The sequence below is a fragment of the Macaca fascicularis genome, chromosome 15 (genome assembly GCF_037993035.2).
Source record: "Macaca fascicularis isolate 582-1 chromosome 15, T2T-MFA8v1.1".
Taxonomy (NCBI): domain Eukaryota; kingdom Metazoa; phylum Chordata; class Mammalia; order Primates; family Cercopithecidae; genus Macaca; species Macaca fascicularis.
Genome location: NC_088389.1, coordinates 78479895 through 78492321, shown reverse-complemented (window position 1 = coordinate 78492321; position 12427 = coordinate 78479895). Strand labels below are relative to the sequence as shown.

The 12427-nt window shown below is 34.8% G+C and overlaps 1 protein-coding gene and 1 pseudogene across 7 annotated transcripts in view; one reads left to right on the top strand and one right to left on the bottom strand.

Annotated features, from left to right (window-relative positions):
* MLLT3 (MLLT3 super elongation complex subunit) overlaps positions 1–12427 on the bottom strand; it is a 284749-nt gene that overhangs the window by 67771 nt on the left and 204551 nt on the right. For 4 of the 7 annotated variants that reach the window (XM_005581643.5, XM_074017380.1, XM_005581644.5 and 1 more), the window contains one exon: positions 1615–2325. The exons of 2 other annotated variants lie outside the window; for them this stretch is intronic. In XM_005581643.5, the coding sequence (XP_005581700.1) occupies positions 1615–2325 (711 nt within the window). Of the gene's footprint in view, positions 1–1614; positions 2326–3342; positions 3453–12427 lie in introns of those variants that run through there. One more of the 7 variants, XM_074017379.1, reaches the window with a different exon arrangement.
* Positions 6276–6391, top strand: LOC141408726 (U4 spliceosomal RNA; annotated as a pseudogene).

Genomic DNA, 12427 nt, shown 5'->3' with positions numbered 1-12427 from the left:
TGCAAAGTGTCAGAATATAAAAAGACAAAGCTGCTAAATGTGACAATTTTGATAGACTAATTAATCACAACCCAAAAGCATTTCAGGGTGATTCGAGACAAAAGTCAAACACACAAAAAAAGGTCCAAGTAACTTCTGCATTAAGAATAAGTTTCGAATTAAGAGGAAAGGTAAGAAGCAAAGAAGGAAAAATAAGTAATTGAGATATTGGAACGAACATACTCAACTCTCATCTCCATTTCACAAACTATGACTATAAAGCCTTTACCAAATACTGGAACAAATTTTCCCAGCGTCCAGCATTTTATATGCTACTGTCCTAATCTGATCTTCTACTAAAATTTTGAGATTAGCTATAGAGAGTAGGGAGGTCTGTGGACCACTGGGGATCAGTGTCAGCACCACGTCCTGACCCTGACTGGCTTTCTACCCAGAACAGTGCAAACCCGGGACAGCAAATCTGCTACTACAGCCTTCTAGCCTTTGCCAGCATTTAAACTAGAGACATCTGTGGGCAGCCCAAGGGACAGAAAGAAAAGTATTCTAAGATTGCCAGTAATTTTTTAGCCAGATAGCTTCCTTGACCACTGCCTGGAAATACGGTCAAGCCAATGTAAGGAGATTATTGGGACTGATCATTACTAATAAGTAACTGAAAAAAGGCCAAAATTAGAAAAAATACGAAAGTAAGGAGATAACTTCAAAGTAATGTTTATTCTTCAAAAACATTATCAAATACTTTTGAATTAGTAACAACCCTGTCACTAGAAGCGTAAGGTTTATTACAGAGGTTAAAATAGATAATCGGAAAATCCCTTCCACTGCTGAAAATCTGTAATTATAAGTTTAAACCCCAATATCAAAAAACACCTTTTAGGGGTATTAGATGGTCAGATGCTCTCTTAGTCCTCCACAAAGGATAATCCTACTCATCAGCAAAAACTTGTAGTGAAGATCACATACCCCACCCCTTCCAAATCAGTGGCTAAACAATGAAGAAAAAAATTAAATATTCTCTTTTCAAAATACTACTGCCAGGTTTTACAGGTATACACAAATGTTAAAATTTATCAAATTATACATTTTAAATATGTGTAGTATATTGTTACATCATTTTGCCTCAATAAAACTGGTTAAAAAAATACTTTCACCAGCCTTCTATCAACATAAACATGTCACTTCATTCCAATGATCAAAACACCAATATTATAGCCCTAATATTTTCTAAGTTTCTCTTTTAAATTTATTTTCCCTTGTATTCAAGTCTTATTATATTCTTCTCATTTTCCTAAGTCATCACTCATTGGAAAGCACAGATACCAAGCTTTGATGAGCACCGAAATTTTCTGCTGCTATTCAAATGACCCATTATTATGCTATGGAAATATCTTTCCTTTAACAACTTAAGTAACAGCCTAAAAATCTGCAGATTTCTTAATGACTTCATTTCCTCCTTCTCATTAATTAAGGAAATGCATTTCTAGGCCAGATCTACCCCTGTCCTACCACTTTATGGTTCAGCATTCATTTTCTTCCCCCATTCTTTATTACAAAGCTATCTGAAATAAAATCTGAAAATAAGGGAAAGGAAGAAAGCCAATAAGAACTACTCACATCAGATTTAGAGGATATATTCTCCTCCACATCTGAATCATTGGGATCCACAATATCATCAAATGGCGGTAATGTTGATTTCTTCTTCTCTGATGTCTCACTTTCAATTTTGACCTTTCCCATCTTGACATGAGATTTATCTTTTATCTGTTTTTTATCAGCAGAACAAGTGAGTATCAGTGGTGGTGCGCTAGAAAAACTTTTAAATAAAGCCTCTGAGCTACTCTTTTTCCTTTTTTTGGCTGAGAGTTCTTCAGAATCTGAAATGGGTGGCCTTTTACTAGGAGCCTTCTTATCTTGTCCACTGGTGATGGTGAGTAAATTACTGTCTGGTTTTGGCTCTTTTGACATGGGTTTAGGTTCCTTGAAGGCCATCTTAGGAACTATTTTCTCTTCTTTCAGTGGTTTATTTTCTTTGGGTTTCTTAGAGGATTCTTTGGAAGATTTGTTGTGATCCCTGGAAGGTTCTTTGAAGGCACTTTTATGTTCTCTGGAGTCTTTAGAAGGTTTTTCCTTGTGCTCCTTCATTAATTTGTGAGGCTTTGAAAAACTGGTACTACTACTGCTGCTGCTGCTGCTACTGCTGCTGCTGCTGCTGCTGCTGCTGCTGCTGCTGCTACTGCTGCTACTGCTGCTGCTGCTGCTGCTGCTGCTGCTACTGCTGCTGCTGCTGCTGCTGCTGCTGCTGGTATGAATACTCCTATTAGGGTCCTGCAAAAAAGGGAGAAGAAAATGAAACTCTCAAAACTAAATAGCAATGAAGAGTCAAAAGAGATCTACATAAAATGATCCTTCTTTTATTGCTCTCAAGCTATCATTAAAATACCAAAAACATTTTAATATAAACCAAAAACCACAATATAACAGGTGAGAATAGTGTATGCGAGAAACATAGTGACAGTAGGTTATTATCAAAGAATGTAATGAGGAAAGCTGTTTTCTTAATCGTTTGAAGCATGGAGTTTTAAAACATTTCGATTCAACAAATGTTAACTGCTGCTTGTCCAAGAAGATACAAGGATGAATAAGACATGGCCCCCACTCTTAATAACTATGACGTATCTAAGGTTGATAGTTGTTGACAACCAAAAGAAGGGAACTATTTAATTCTGTTGGGAGCATAGGGCGAAGAATAGTTCAAAAATTCATAAAGAAGTAACATCTGAATTAGGTCCTGGAGGATAAACAGGTAATTACTAGAATGAAAAGAATGGAAAAGTACTTAAAGAGACCAAGGACCAGAATAAACTAAAACAACAGGGAGCAAAGCACAGATTGTATTTGGGGAACAACACCCAGCTATAGAACAAGATTGAGAAGGAGGCAGAAAAATAGCCCAGCTTCACACAGTAAGGTCAGATTACATTAAATTTCAAATGGCTTTGCAATATAAGGAATCATAAAACCCCCCAAAAGAAATAAAGGAATTCTGAATTTGAGATAAAAAGCAATTATTTTTATGCTGTACAAAATTTCATCAATTAAGAACTATATCTCTCACCCACTAGGAAAAAGATAAAAGGAAGTTAATAGAACAAAGATTTCACCTAACCATCAAATGGACTAGAAAGTCTTTAGCAATTACTGTGTTATGATCATGAGAAAAGAGGTAATAGCTGCCTATTTCATTTTAAATGTGATCAAGTTTTCCACTCATATAAACACATCAGAATATATAACCTATATATAATCTTTCTGTTTAGAAACAAAATCTAAGTCCATACTTACCATATTTGTGAACCTCTACCATTAATAGTAAGAATAAGAAACAGAGTAGATCCTGGACATGCAAAAATCCACATCAATACTAAAAGAAGAGCTCTTTCTTGCTTACTTCCACCTCCTAATGGAACCAAAGACAAATAAATGTCCAAATTTTCAACTAGAATTTGCATCTTCAGGCTTGCTTATTATCTTTCACCTCTAACTCACCCACTTAAGCCCAATGATATGTAAACCAATCCTATGTTCCTTAAATATCTAGCATGACACAGGACAGTAAGCAAGCAGGGGCTATGCTTTTCACTAAAATGAACAATCTACTTATTGGGTCTACGCAAAAACAAAACAATGAAAAATATATACATAGGTACATGTATAAGCATCACAAAATAATATCCAAATGAAAACTTATTGTTCTATATTAGTAGAAATATATTTTTTGGTTTCTTAATACATTTTTTGGCTTACTTGCTCAACAACAAAATGACACATAACAAAATTATTCCATTTATTTCCTGGAGTGGTTTCAAAATTCTAAAATGGATGAAGTTACTAAGCAAAGACTTGTTTTTATGCATCAAATTAGATAATTCCTTAGAAAACATCATAATCTGAGATTTAAAAGGAAAATTCTAAAGATAGGATTCATATTACTAAAACTTCATTATTTTATAAATTCTATTACAAGACATTTCCTGTCATGTTAAGCAATACTATGAATAATTAAAATAAAGTATAATGGACAAATTAAATTAAGGAAGAACATTTTGAAATCTAATATCCTTGAGTTTTTTTCAACTGGCTTGTTGACCCACTGAATTTTGAAAATTTGCAGTCAGTATTCTAATGACGGCTCTAGAACACTCAAGTATCGCTGTTTAATATTCAACCTATATGAAGTACTATACACATATTTTGTAAATAAGCTTTAAAAGCATACAATTTTTAACCTACCAACATATCTCTAATGTTAAGTGTTAAAAAACAGCAATATTCTAGTACCAGGAAGGAAAATAAAATTTCTGTATAGGTCCTTCCATGATGTATTTTTAAAATCCTTCTTTAGAACAAACTGGAATTCTTAAATTTACGGTACACATTAGTATCTGACGCAGCTTCTTGTGTCATAAAAAGTTAAGTTCCTTTTTTAATTACATGCATATAATGCTAGGTACAAAACTCTAGAAATACATCTTTTTATAATGTTTTACTTCTCATGTTGGTTCGGGTATTGAATGTCTACTGTTACCTTTTTATCCACTCAACAAATCTTGGTATAAGCAAGTGACCCAGACATCTTGTTCTTTCCTTTTTTGTAATTACCACCTCAAGAATCTTTAAGCTAAGAGAACAAAAGTTATGAGGACAAATACATTCCATAATAATGTCTTAAATAAAATGTAAAAAATAAAAGGAGAGAGAGCAGTTTTTAAGGCAGCAGTTTCTTTGGCCTGGGCCCATGACAAATGTCAAAGTTCAAATATATTGTCACCAGTCTCCATGTTTGTACATGTAATAAATGTAAAACAGTAGCTCAGATACACAGCCAGATATTAAATTGTCACTGACACAGAATAAAAGCTTTCACTGATTTTCAGCCTATCTGATATTTTTATACATTATATGTAAATATATAAAAATTATAAATATATAATGTATTTTTGATATATATATATATAATATATATATGGGGGTCCTGTCACTGGCTTTTTAAATTTTTCAATTAACCATTAACCTCAATATTAAGTACCACCGAGCAGCACAGTCTATCTATCTGATATTTATATATATCATATATATATATATATATATATATATATATATGGGGGTCTTATCACCAGTCTCCATGTTTGTACATGTAATAAATGTAAAACAGTGGCTCAGATACACAGCCAGGCATTAAACTGTCACTGACACAGATTAAAAGCTTTCACTGATTTTCAGCCTATCTGATATTTTTATACATTATATGTAAATATATAAAAATTATAAATATATAATGTATTTTTGATATATATATATATAATATATATATGGGGGTCCTGTCACTGGCTTTTTAAATTTTTCAATTAACCATTAACCTCAATATTAAATACCACCGAGCAGCACAGACTAATTACCATTCAATGCAAAGTTTACACATGTATAATTCAAATTTTCTTTGCCTGAGGCTGATTAGGACAAACTGAATATCAAGCAATGTAACACAGAGAGCATGTGTGCATAATTCAAATCTCAAATATTTAAGGCAAATGATTGTTTAAACATAAATATACATATATTTGCACTAACTTTACAACCTGTGACTATAGGATATAACATTTTCTCTCATCTATTCAGATTGCACTGAATGCTTCCTTCTTTTAAATTTTTGGAACAGAATGGGTATCTTTAACGTTTAATCTCTTCTAATACTACCTGTCAGCAACTCAAGTAGAGGACTTAAGAAAAAAATTGGAACTACTGGCCAGAATAAGGTTTTCTGATTATATGTGGCTTTCAGTTTCCATGTTATCTTCATGTCTATTTCTAAGAACCACTGACAACTCATAGCTGATTCTTGGCTCCTGTTTCTTCCCGCTGGCCATCCCTCTTATTTTTGGTCTCTGTCCTACTTTAACTGGCTTCTGTCTCGTGAAAGATTTTCAGATCAATCATATTTTGTTCAATGAAATTTGCATATAGACAAATAAACTCTCTCAGAAGAGTTTTACTTATCGAAACCAACAAACTCTCTGAGAAGTTTATTTGTTCAAACTGCATTTTTACAAGGACGCTTCCTAAAAACTGTAGTGTGGTCCAAGAGGTTATGCATATGTAGGGATAGGAAAAACCATGATAGTCAAAGATAAGGTTCCGAAATAAAAGTCTCCTCTTTAATGTCATTGAACACACAATGAATAACACAGAGGGGTGACATGCCATCTGAAACTACAAATAGTTCTGTGCAGTGGCAGTATCGTAGCCAGTGAGGTTTATGCGAGGCACAATTACTGCTAACTGAAACTACAAATGGAGTATTAAAATTCAGAATTCTGGGGTCAGGGGAAACCTTGAATTTGATTTACTTTTCCCACTTCAATCCCAAATCCAACCCCATTTACCTCTCTTGAACTAGTCAGCTTTGCGGGTAGCAGGCAGTGGCCTGAAGAATGTGGCCACAGGCTTATGGGCATCTTGAGAAAAATAACTGGTGCAGGATTTGCTCTGCTTGACCCAAAAGAGTTTGTTTGTTTTTTTACAGATGGGGTCTTGCTGTGTTGCCCAGGCTAGAATGCAGTGGCTAGTCATAGGCATGATCACTACATGCTACAGCCTGCAATTCCTGGGCTCAAGTGATCCTCCTGCCTTGGACTCCCAAGAAACTGGGACGACAGGTACACGTGCCACCATGCCCAGCTTCCAGAAGAGTTTTGCATACACAAGTATGGCCAGCCTTCCCAGCACTCAGAAGGCACTTGATACAGGAGGAGAGTCTGCTCTTAGGGCTGCAGAATGTAAGGAAATCAGAAGGAAGGCACAGAATCCTCTAGGTGTATAAACAAGAAATAGATAATACGCTTGTTGCTACTGTGCAGGTTGAGATGCCTGTACCTTTCATCACTTATAGAGTTCCAACAGCCTAAAGTCCCCTAACAGCTCAACCTCAACCCCAATGCACATATAAGTGACATACTTTAGGGTAGGAGGAAATAGGAGGAAGCAGATCTAACAGATTTTCTGGAGGCGAAAGATGAAATATTGAGGTCAAAAGCAGTATGGCTACTTAAGGAAAATCAAGTAAAGTATAAAAAATAACTTCTAGAAAAAATGTTTAATTAAAAACTAAAATTTAAACATTTATATTCTCAAGCTGAATAATTCAGTAGACAAAGTAGAAGATCGATGCTGACTGGCAGTATAAAAGATCAAATGAATGAAATCTCAAAGCATAAAGTAAAAATACAAAGTGGTGAAAATCATAATGAGAAAAGAGAAGAGCCTTGAATGGATCAAGGAAACAGAACATACAGCCATAAGAAGAGTTCTGGAAGGAGGAAAAAGAAAAGACAGAAGAGGTAATAATTAAAGCAATATGGATAAAAATTTTCACAAACTAAAGAGAGGACTGAATTACAATCTCACAGAGCTCTCCGAGATCCAGGCAAAGATAATGAGAAATGACGCCCAGGAAAAATCACACTACAATTCCTATACTTTAAAACAAAAAAAGAAAAAGAAAAAAAAAAAACCTGACAAGTATTCAGGAAGAATAATTACTTAAAATTGAATAATAATTAAATTCACATTGTGCTTCTCATTTGTAATACTGAAATCTAGAAGAAAGAACAATAACATCCAGACAGCTGGGAGAAAAAGTACAACCCAAATATCCTACACACACAGTCCGGTGTGAAAGAAGTATTTGCCAAAATTTCAGAATTCAAATAGCACATCAACCACTGTCCCCGCCAAAGGAAAGGACTTGAGAAAAGAGTCTAGTCAAACAATAACTGAACCAGAAATGTTTTATGTGTGGGAAAGGGAAGAAATGGGGGGTACAATGTATCTTGCACAATATACAGACTTAAATCTAAACGAAAAATAAACTGTAATATAAGTCCTCAACATGAATTCCTGACACAGAAAAGACTAACAATCTGGACCTAAACAACTACATGATTTCCACAGAAATTTAGGAATGAAAGAGAAGGATTAGGGTGTCAAGGTGAAAGAAAGTGCTGATATCTTTTTTCATGTTAAAGTGGAAGAAAAATTGGATTATGAGCAATTAGAAAGGAAGGTGGTCAATTATGAAATGGAAAAGTGAAGAACTGTCACATAAACAAAAGGAAAATGGAAAATGAATATCAACTTGAAAATATAGGCAAAATTAAGAAAAGTAGAAAAAGTCACATATATAAATAATGAACAAAGTGAAAAGACAGTAATAAGATCAAGTGTAACTTAGAATAAAAGTGAAAGAACTGAATTCCCCCTCTCGAAGATAAACTGTCAGACTGGGTTTAAAAAAAAAAAAAAAAAAAAGATCAGATAAAGGCTGTTAAAAGAAATACTTAAAATCAATTGAAAAACGTTTAAAATAATGGGATGGGCAAAGAAATATCAGCTACATGCCCCCAAAAGAAAGTATGAGTGCTAGATTAATATCAGATCATGTGGAATTCAACATTAAGAGTACCAAATAGGATAAAAAATGTAAAAATCCAAATTACATAAAGCAAAAGGTATTTAATAAGAATTTAAAAATACTTAAATGAGAAATCAATATATCTTTGTCATAAATTGACAGATCTCATAAAACACAATGATTACAGACACAGTTTAATTGACCAAAACAACCCATGCGCTGATTTAATAATTATACATAGAGCTTTTCTATCTCTTGAATAAAGTTTAGAAGTTTTATATGTATCCATAGAACACTGATAAAAATCAATCATAAGGTAACATAAGCTTTAAAATACTGCTTTTAAAATGTTTGTATAGATTACATTGGCTGGCTATACTCCAAGAAAATTAGAAAATTAGGCCAGGCGCAGTGGCTTACACCTGTAATCCCAGCAGTTTGGGAGGCCGAGGCGCGTGGATCACTTGAGGTCAGCAGTTCAAGACCAGCCTAGCCAACATGGTGAAACTTGATCTCTATTAAAAATACAAAAATTAGCTGGGCCAAGTGGCGGGTGCCTGTAATCCAAGCTACTTGGGAGGCTGAGGCAGAATTGCTTAAACCTGGGAGGTGGAGGTTTCAGTGAGCTGAGATTGTGCCACTGCACTCCAACCTGGGCAATAGAGCAAGATTCTGTCTCAAAAAAAAAAAAAAAAAAAAAAGAAAGAAACAAAAGTAAAGACAAAATAAATAAATCAAAAGAAAACAACGAAAATAGCACTTCATATAAAAAAAACTCTGGAGGCACAGAAAAACATGTGCTCAAAGGAAAATTCATAGCCTTTATTGCATTTATTATTTAAACAAAAAAGAAGACGTACAAGGAGAAGAGAGAAACCAAGTACAAAGCTAAACTTAGTATTCACTTTGAGAAACTGGGAAAAGATCTACAAAACATGCAAACATTATAATGCCCAACATAACGAAGAAAGTAAAAGAAACAAATTTCACCAACATTAGTGCTTTAATTATATAATTGTATAATGTCCTGACATATATGTCTAGTATACCAATCCTAAGGGGAAAGTTGTCAAGTTAATTTTGACTTAAAGAAAATTTATAATCTACTTTTCCACATTAACTGAAAGAAGTGAAGTTTCTTGCATGTAAAATTTCTTGAATGAAAAGTCCAGATTTTCCATAAAAGGAATAAGATTAATGAGGAGATAGCAATTTATAAACATGTCAAAATAGGTAGTTAAATAACAAAAGAATCAACCCAACAGTTGGCAGAGAAAGACAGACAGAATGTACTAAGGGAAAGAGTGAAGCAAAATGGACTGCTGACGATTTTTATAGGATTTTTAGCAAGATATGACTTCATATTGTAAATGTTTTATTAAAAATTAATGTTATAATAAAATTATAAAACAGAAAACACCTTAACAATTGGTAGGATTAATGCTTTTTAAAGAATCAAAACTTATTTAAACCTCAAGTCTAAACAGAGCCAGAGACCCAAAATCTAACATGTCCCAGTCAATGGGCAGAGGACTAAAAGAACATGCCACAAGTGGAAGAGAAAAGGCACTTGAGAAGCGCAAGAGTCTTTCGTTCAAAACAATCTACGTGGCCAGTGCACAAAAAGGACATAAAATATTTATACACACTCAAGTAAGAAAAATAAAGGTCTGCTGTTATGAAACACAATGCTTTGAAAGGTTTTACTTGTTTCGACTTTTCAATAATGTCCCATTTTTTAAGGTGACATTCAACCAGAAAGTTAGAGAGAACTCTATAATATATCCTCGCAGATGCAAAATAATAAAGCCATTTCTAGACCTGGCCAGGGAAGAGCAGCAGTTTTACAAAACTGAAGAATTACATCCTTAAATTCCTCGATTTACCCAGATCTGTAAAATAACCAATATAGATATAACCACGCTTACAGAAATACAAATAAGTCTGGATTTTGCACTAATGACAAAAGATACAGCAATCATCCTAACAGTTAAGCAAGAACCAACACATAACACAAAAGAGCAAAAGATGATGCTAACCGTTCAAGGAGAGATTCGAGAGAATAACAACAGATTCCCCTCAGCCATACCTGACTACGAATTCTGCCAATTATTTATTAGGAAAGACAGGCCTTCATAGCAGCTGCAAAGAGTAGTGACTTCTGGGAAACAAAAGAAACCCACCTGAAAACTAAAGAGGAGATCAATATTAACTAATCACTTTAGGAAGGTCATGTGGTAGCAATGTGGGACAGTGGTGGTGACAATGATGGTGACAGTGGTGGCAGCGGTAATAGCTTACTGAATACTTACTAATCCAGACTGATGTAGAAGCTTTATCACTATTAACTCAACAATCTTGTGAAATAGCTATTATTAGCCCCAATTTATAAATGAGGAAACTGAGGTACAAAGACCAATGTGCCCAAAGACACATATAATAATGAGTGATAAAACTGACATTCAAGCCCCCAGTTAGTCTGACTTCTTTTCTTTGGAGATGGTCTTGCTCTGTTGCTCAGGCTGCAGTGCAGTGACCTCCTAGGCTCAGGTGATCCTCCTGCCTCACCCCTCGTGAGTAGCTGTGGGACTACAGGCATGTACCACCACTATATTTTTATAGTCTTAACCACCATATTTTTATTCACACTTGTAAAGTCAATTGGTTTCAAAATCAGTTGTCAATCTTGCCAATAGAACCTGGGCCAGAAATGAAAGAAGATATAGAATGGGGGAGAGGCTCAATGACTATAAAAGAATATCATCAAAAATATGCCTGTTGTCTTGGCAGAACTATACAAATGAAGTTCTATTTATTTCCAGTAGAGGGGGTAAAATATTATTTTTTGGTAGGTGATTAAAAAATGCAATGGGCCCTCCTGGCCCCCCATATCCAAGGGTTCTGTATCCACAGATTCAACCAACCACAGACCAAGAATATTCAGGAAAAGGCCAGGTACAGTGGCTCATACCTGTAATCCCTACATTTAGGGAGGCCAAGGAAGGAGGATCCCTTGAACCCAGGGGTTCGAGACCAGCCTGGGCAACATGGTGAGACCCTATCTCTACATTTAAAAAAAAAAAAATTAGCCAGGCATGGTGGCATGTGCCTGTAGTCCAAGCTACTCAGGTGGGTGGATAGTGAGCTCAGGAGTTTGAGAACAGCCTGGGCAATATAGTGAGACTTCATCTCTACTAAAATTTAAAAAAACACAAAAACAAAAAATTAGCTGAGTGTGGTGCTGCATGCCTGTAGTCCCACAGCTACTTGCGAGGGGTGAGACAGGAGGATCACTTGAGCCTAGGAGGTCACTGCACTCCAGCCTGAGCAACAGAGCAAAACCATCTCCAAAGAAAAGAAAATATTGGGGGAAAAACTCAAAATAATGCACACTTTTAAAATATAGTATAATAATTATTTACATAGCACTTACATTGTGTTGAGTAGTATAACACATCTAGAAATGATTTAATGTATTTATGCATACAGGAAGATGTGCATAAATTATATGCAAATACTATGCTATTTTGTACAAGGGATTTGAGGATACACAAATCTTGGTATCTGAGAGGGTCCTGGAACCCATCAATCCCCCATGAATACTGAGAGGCAACTGTAATTTATTTTAAAATCAGAGGCTCTTCTTGTATATATTTCAAGTGGGTTAAACTTTGAGTCTTTTGGTACTAAATAAATATTTTTAAGTTGATAAACTTACTAGTAGAGTTGTGTTCAGAGGGCTCTTGTGATACTGAGAAAAATCAGCCTCTCCTATAATGCCCTGGCAGAGCACATGATGTTTCCAATTATTTCAAAGGGTATCATAAAACTGCAAGATACTTCTCATCTTACATTAAATGTTTTCAAATTCTGAAGTCATAAAAATTTGTAGTGCTCAAATCACATAAATAATCACCTCCAAAAAGGATGAGATGGGAGAGGTCACTGTTTTAAGAAAAC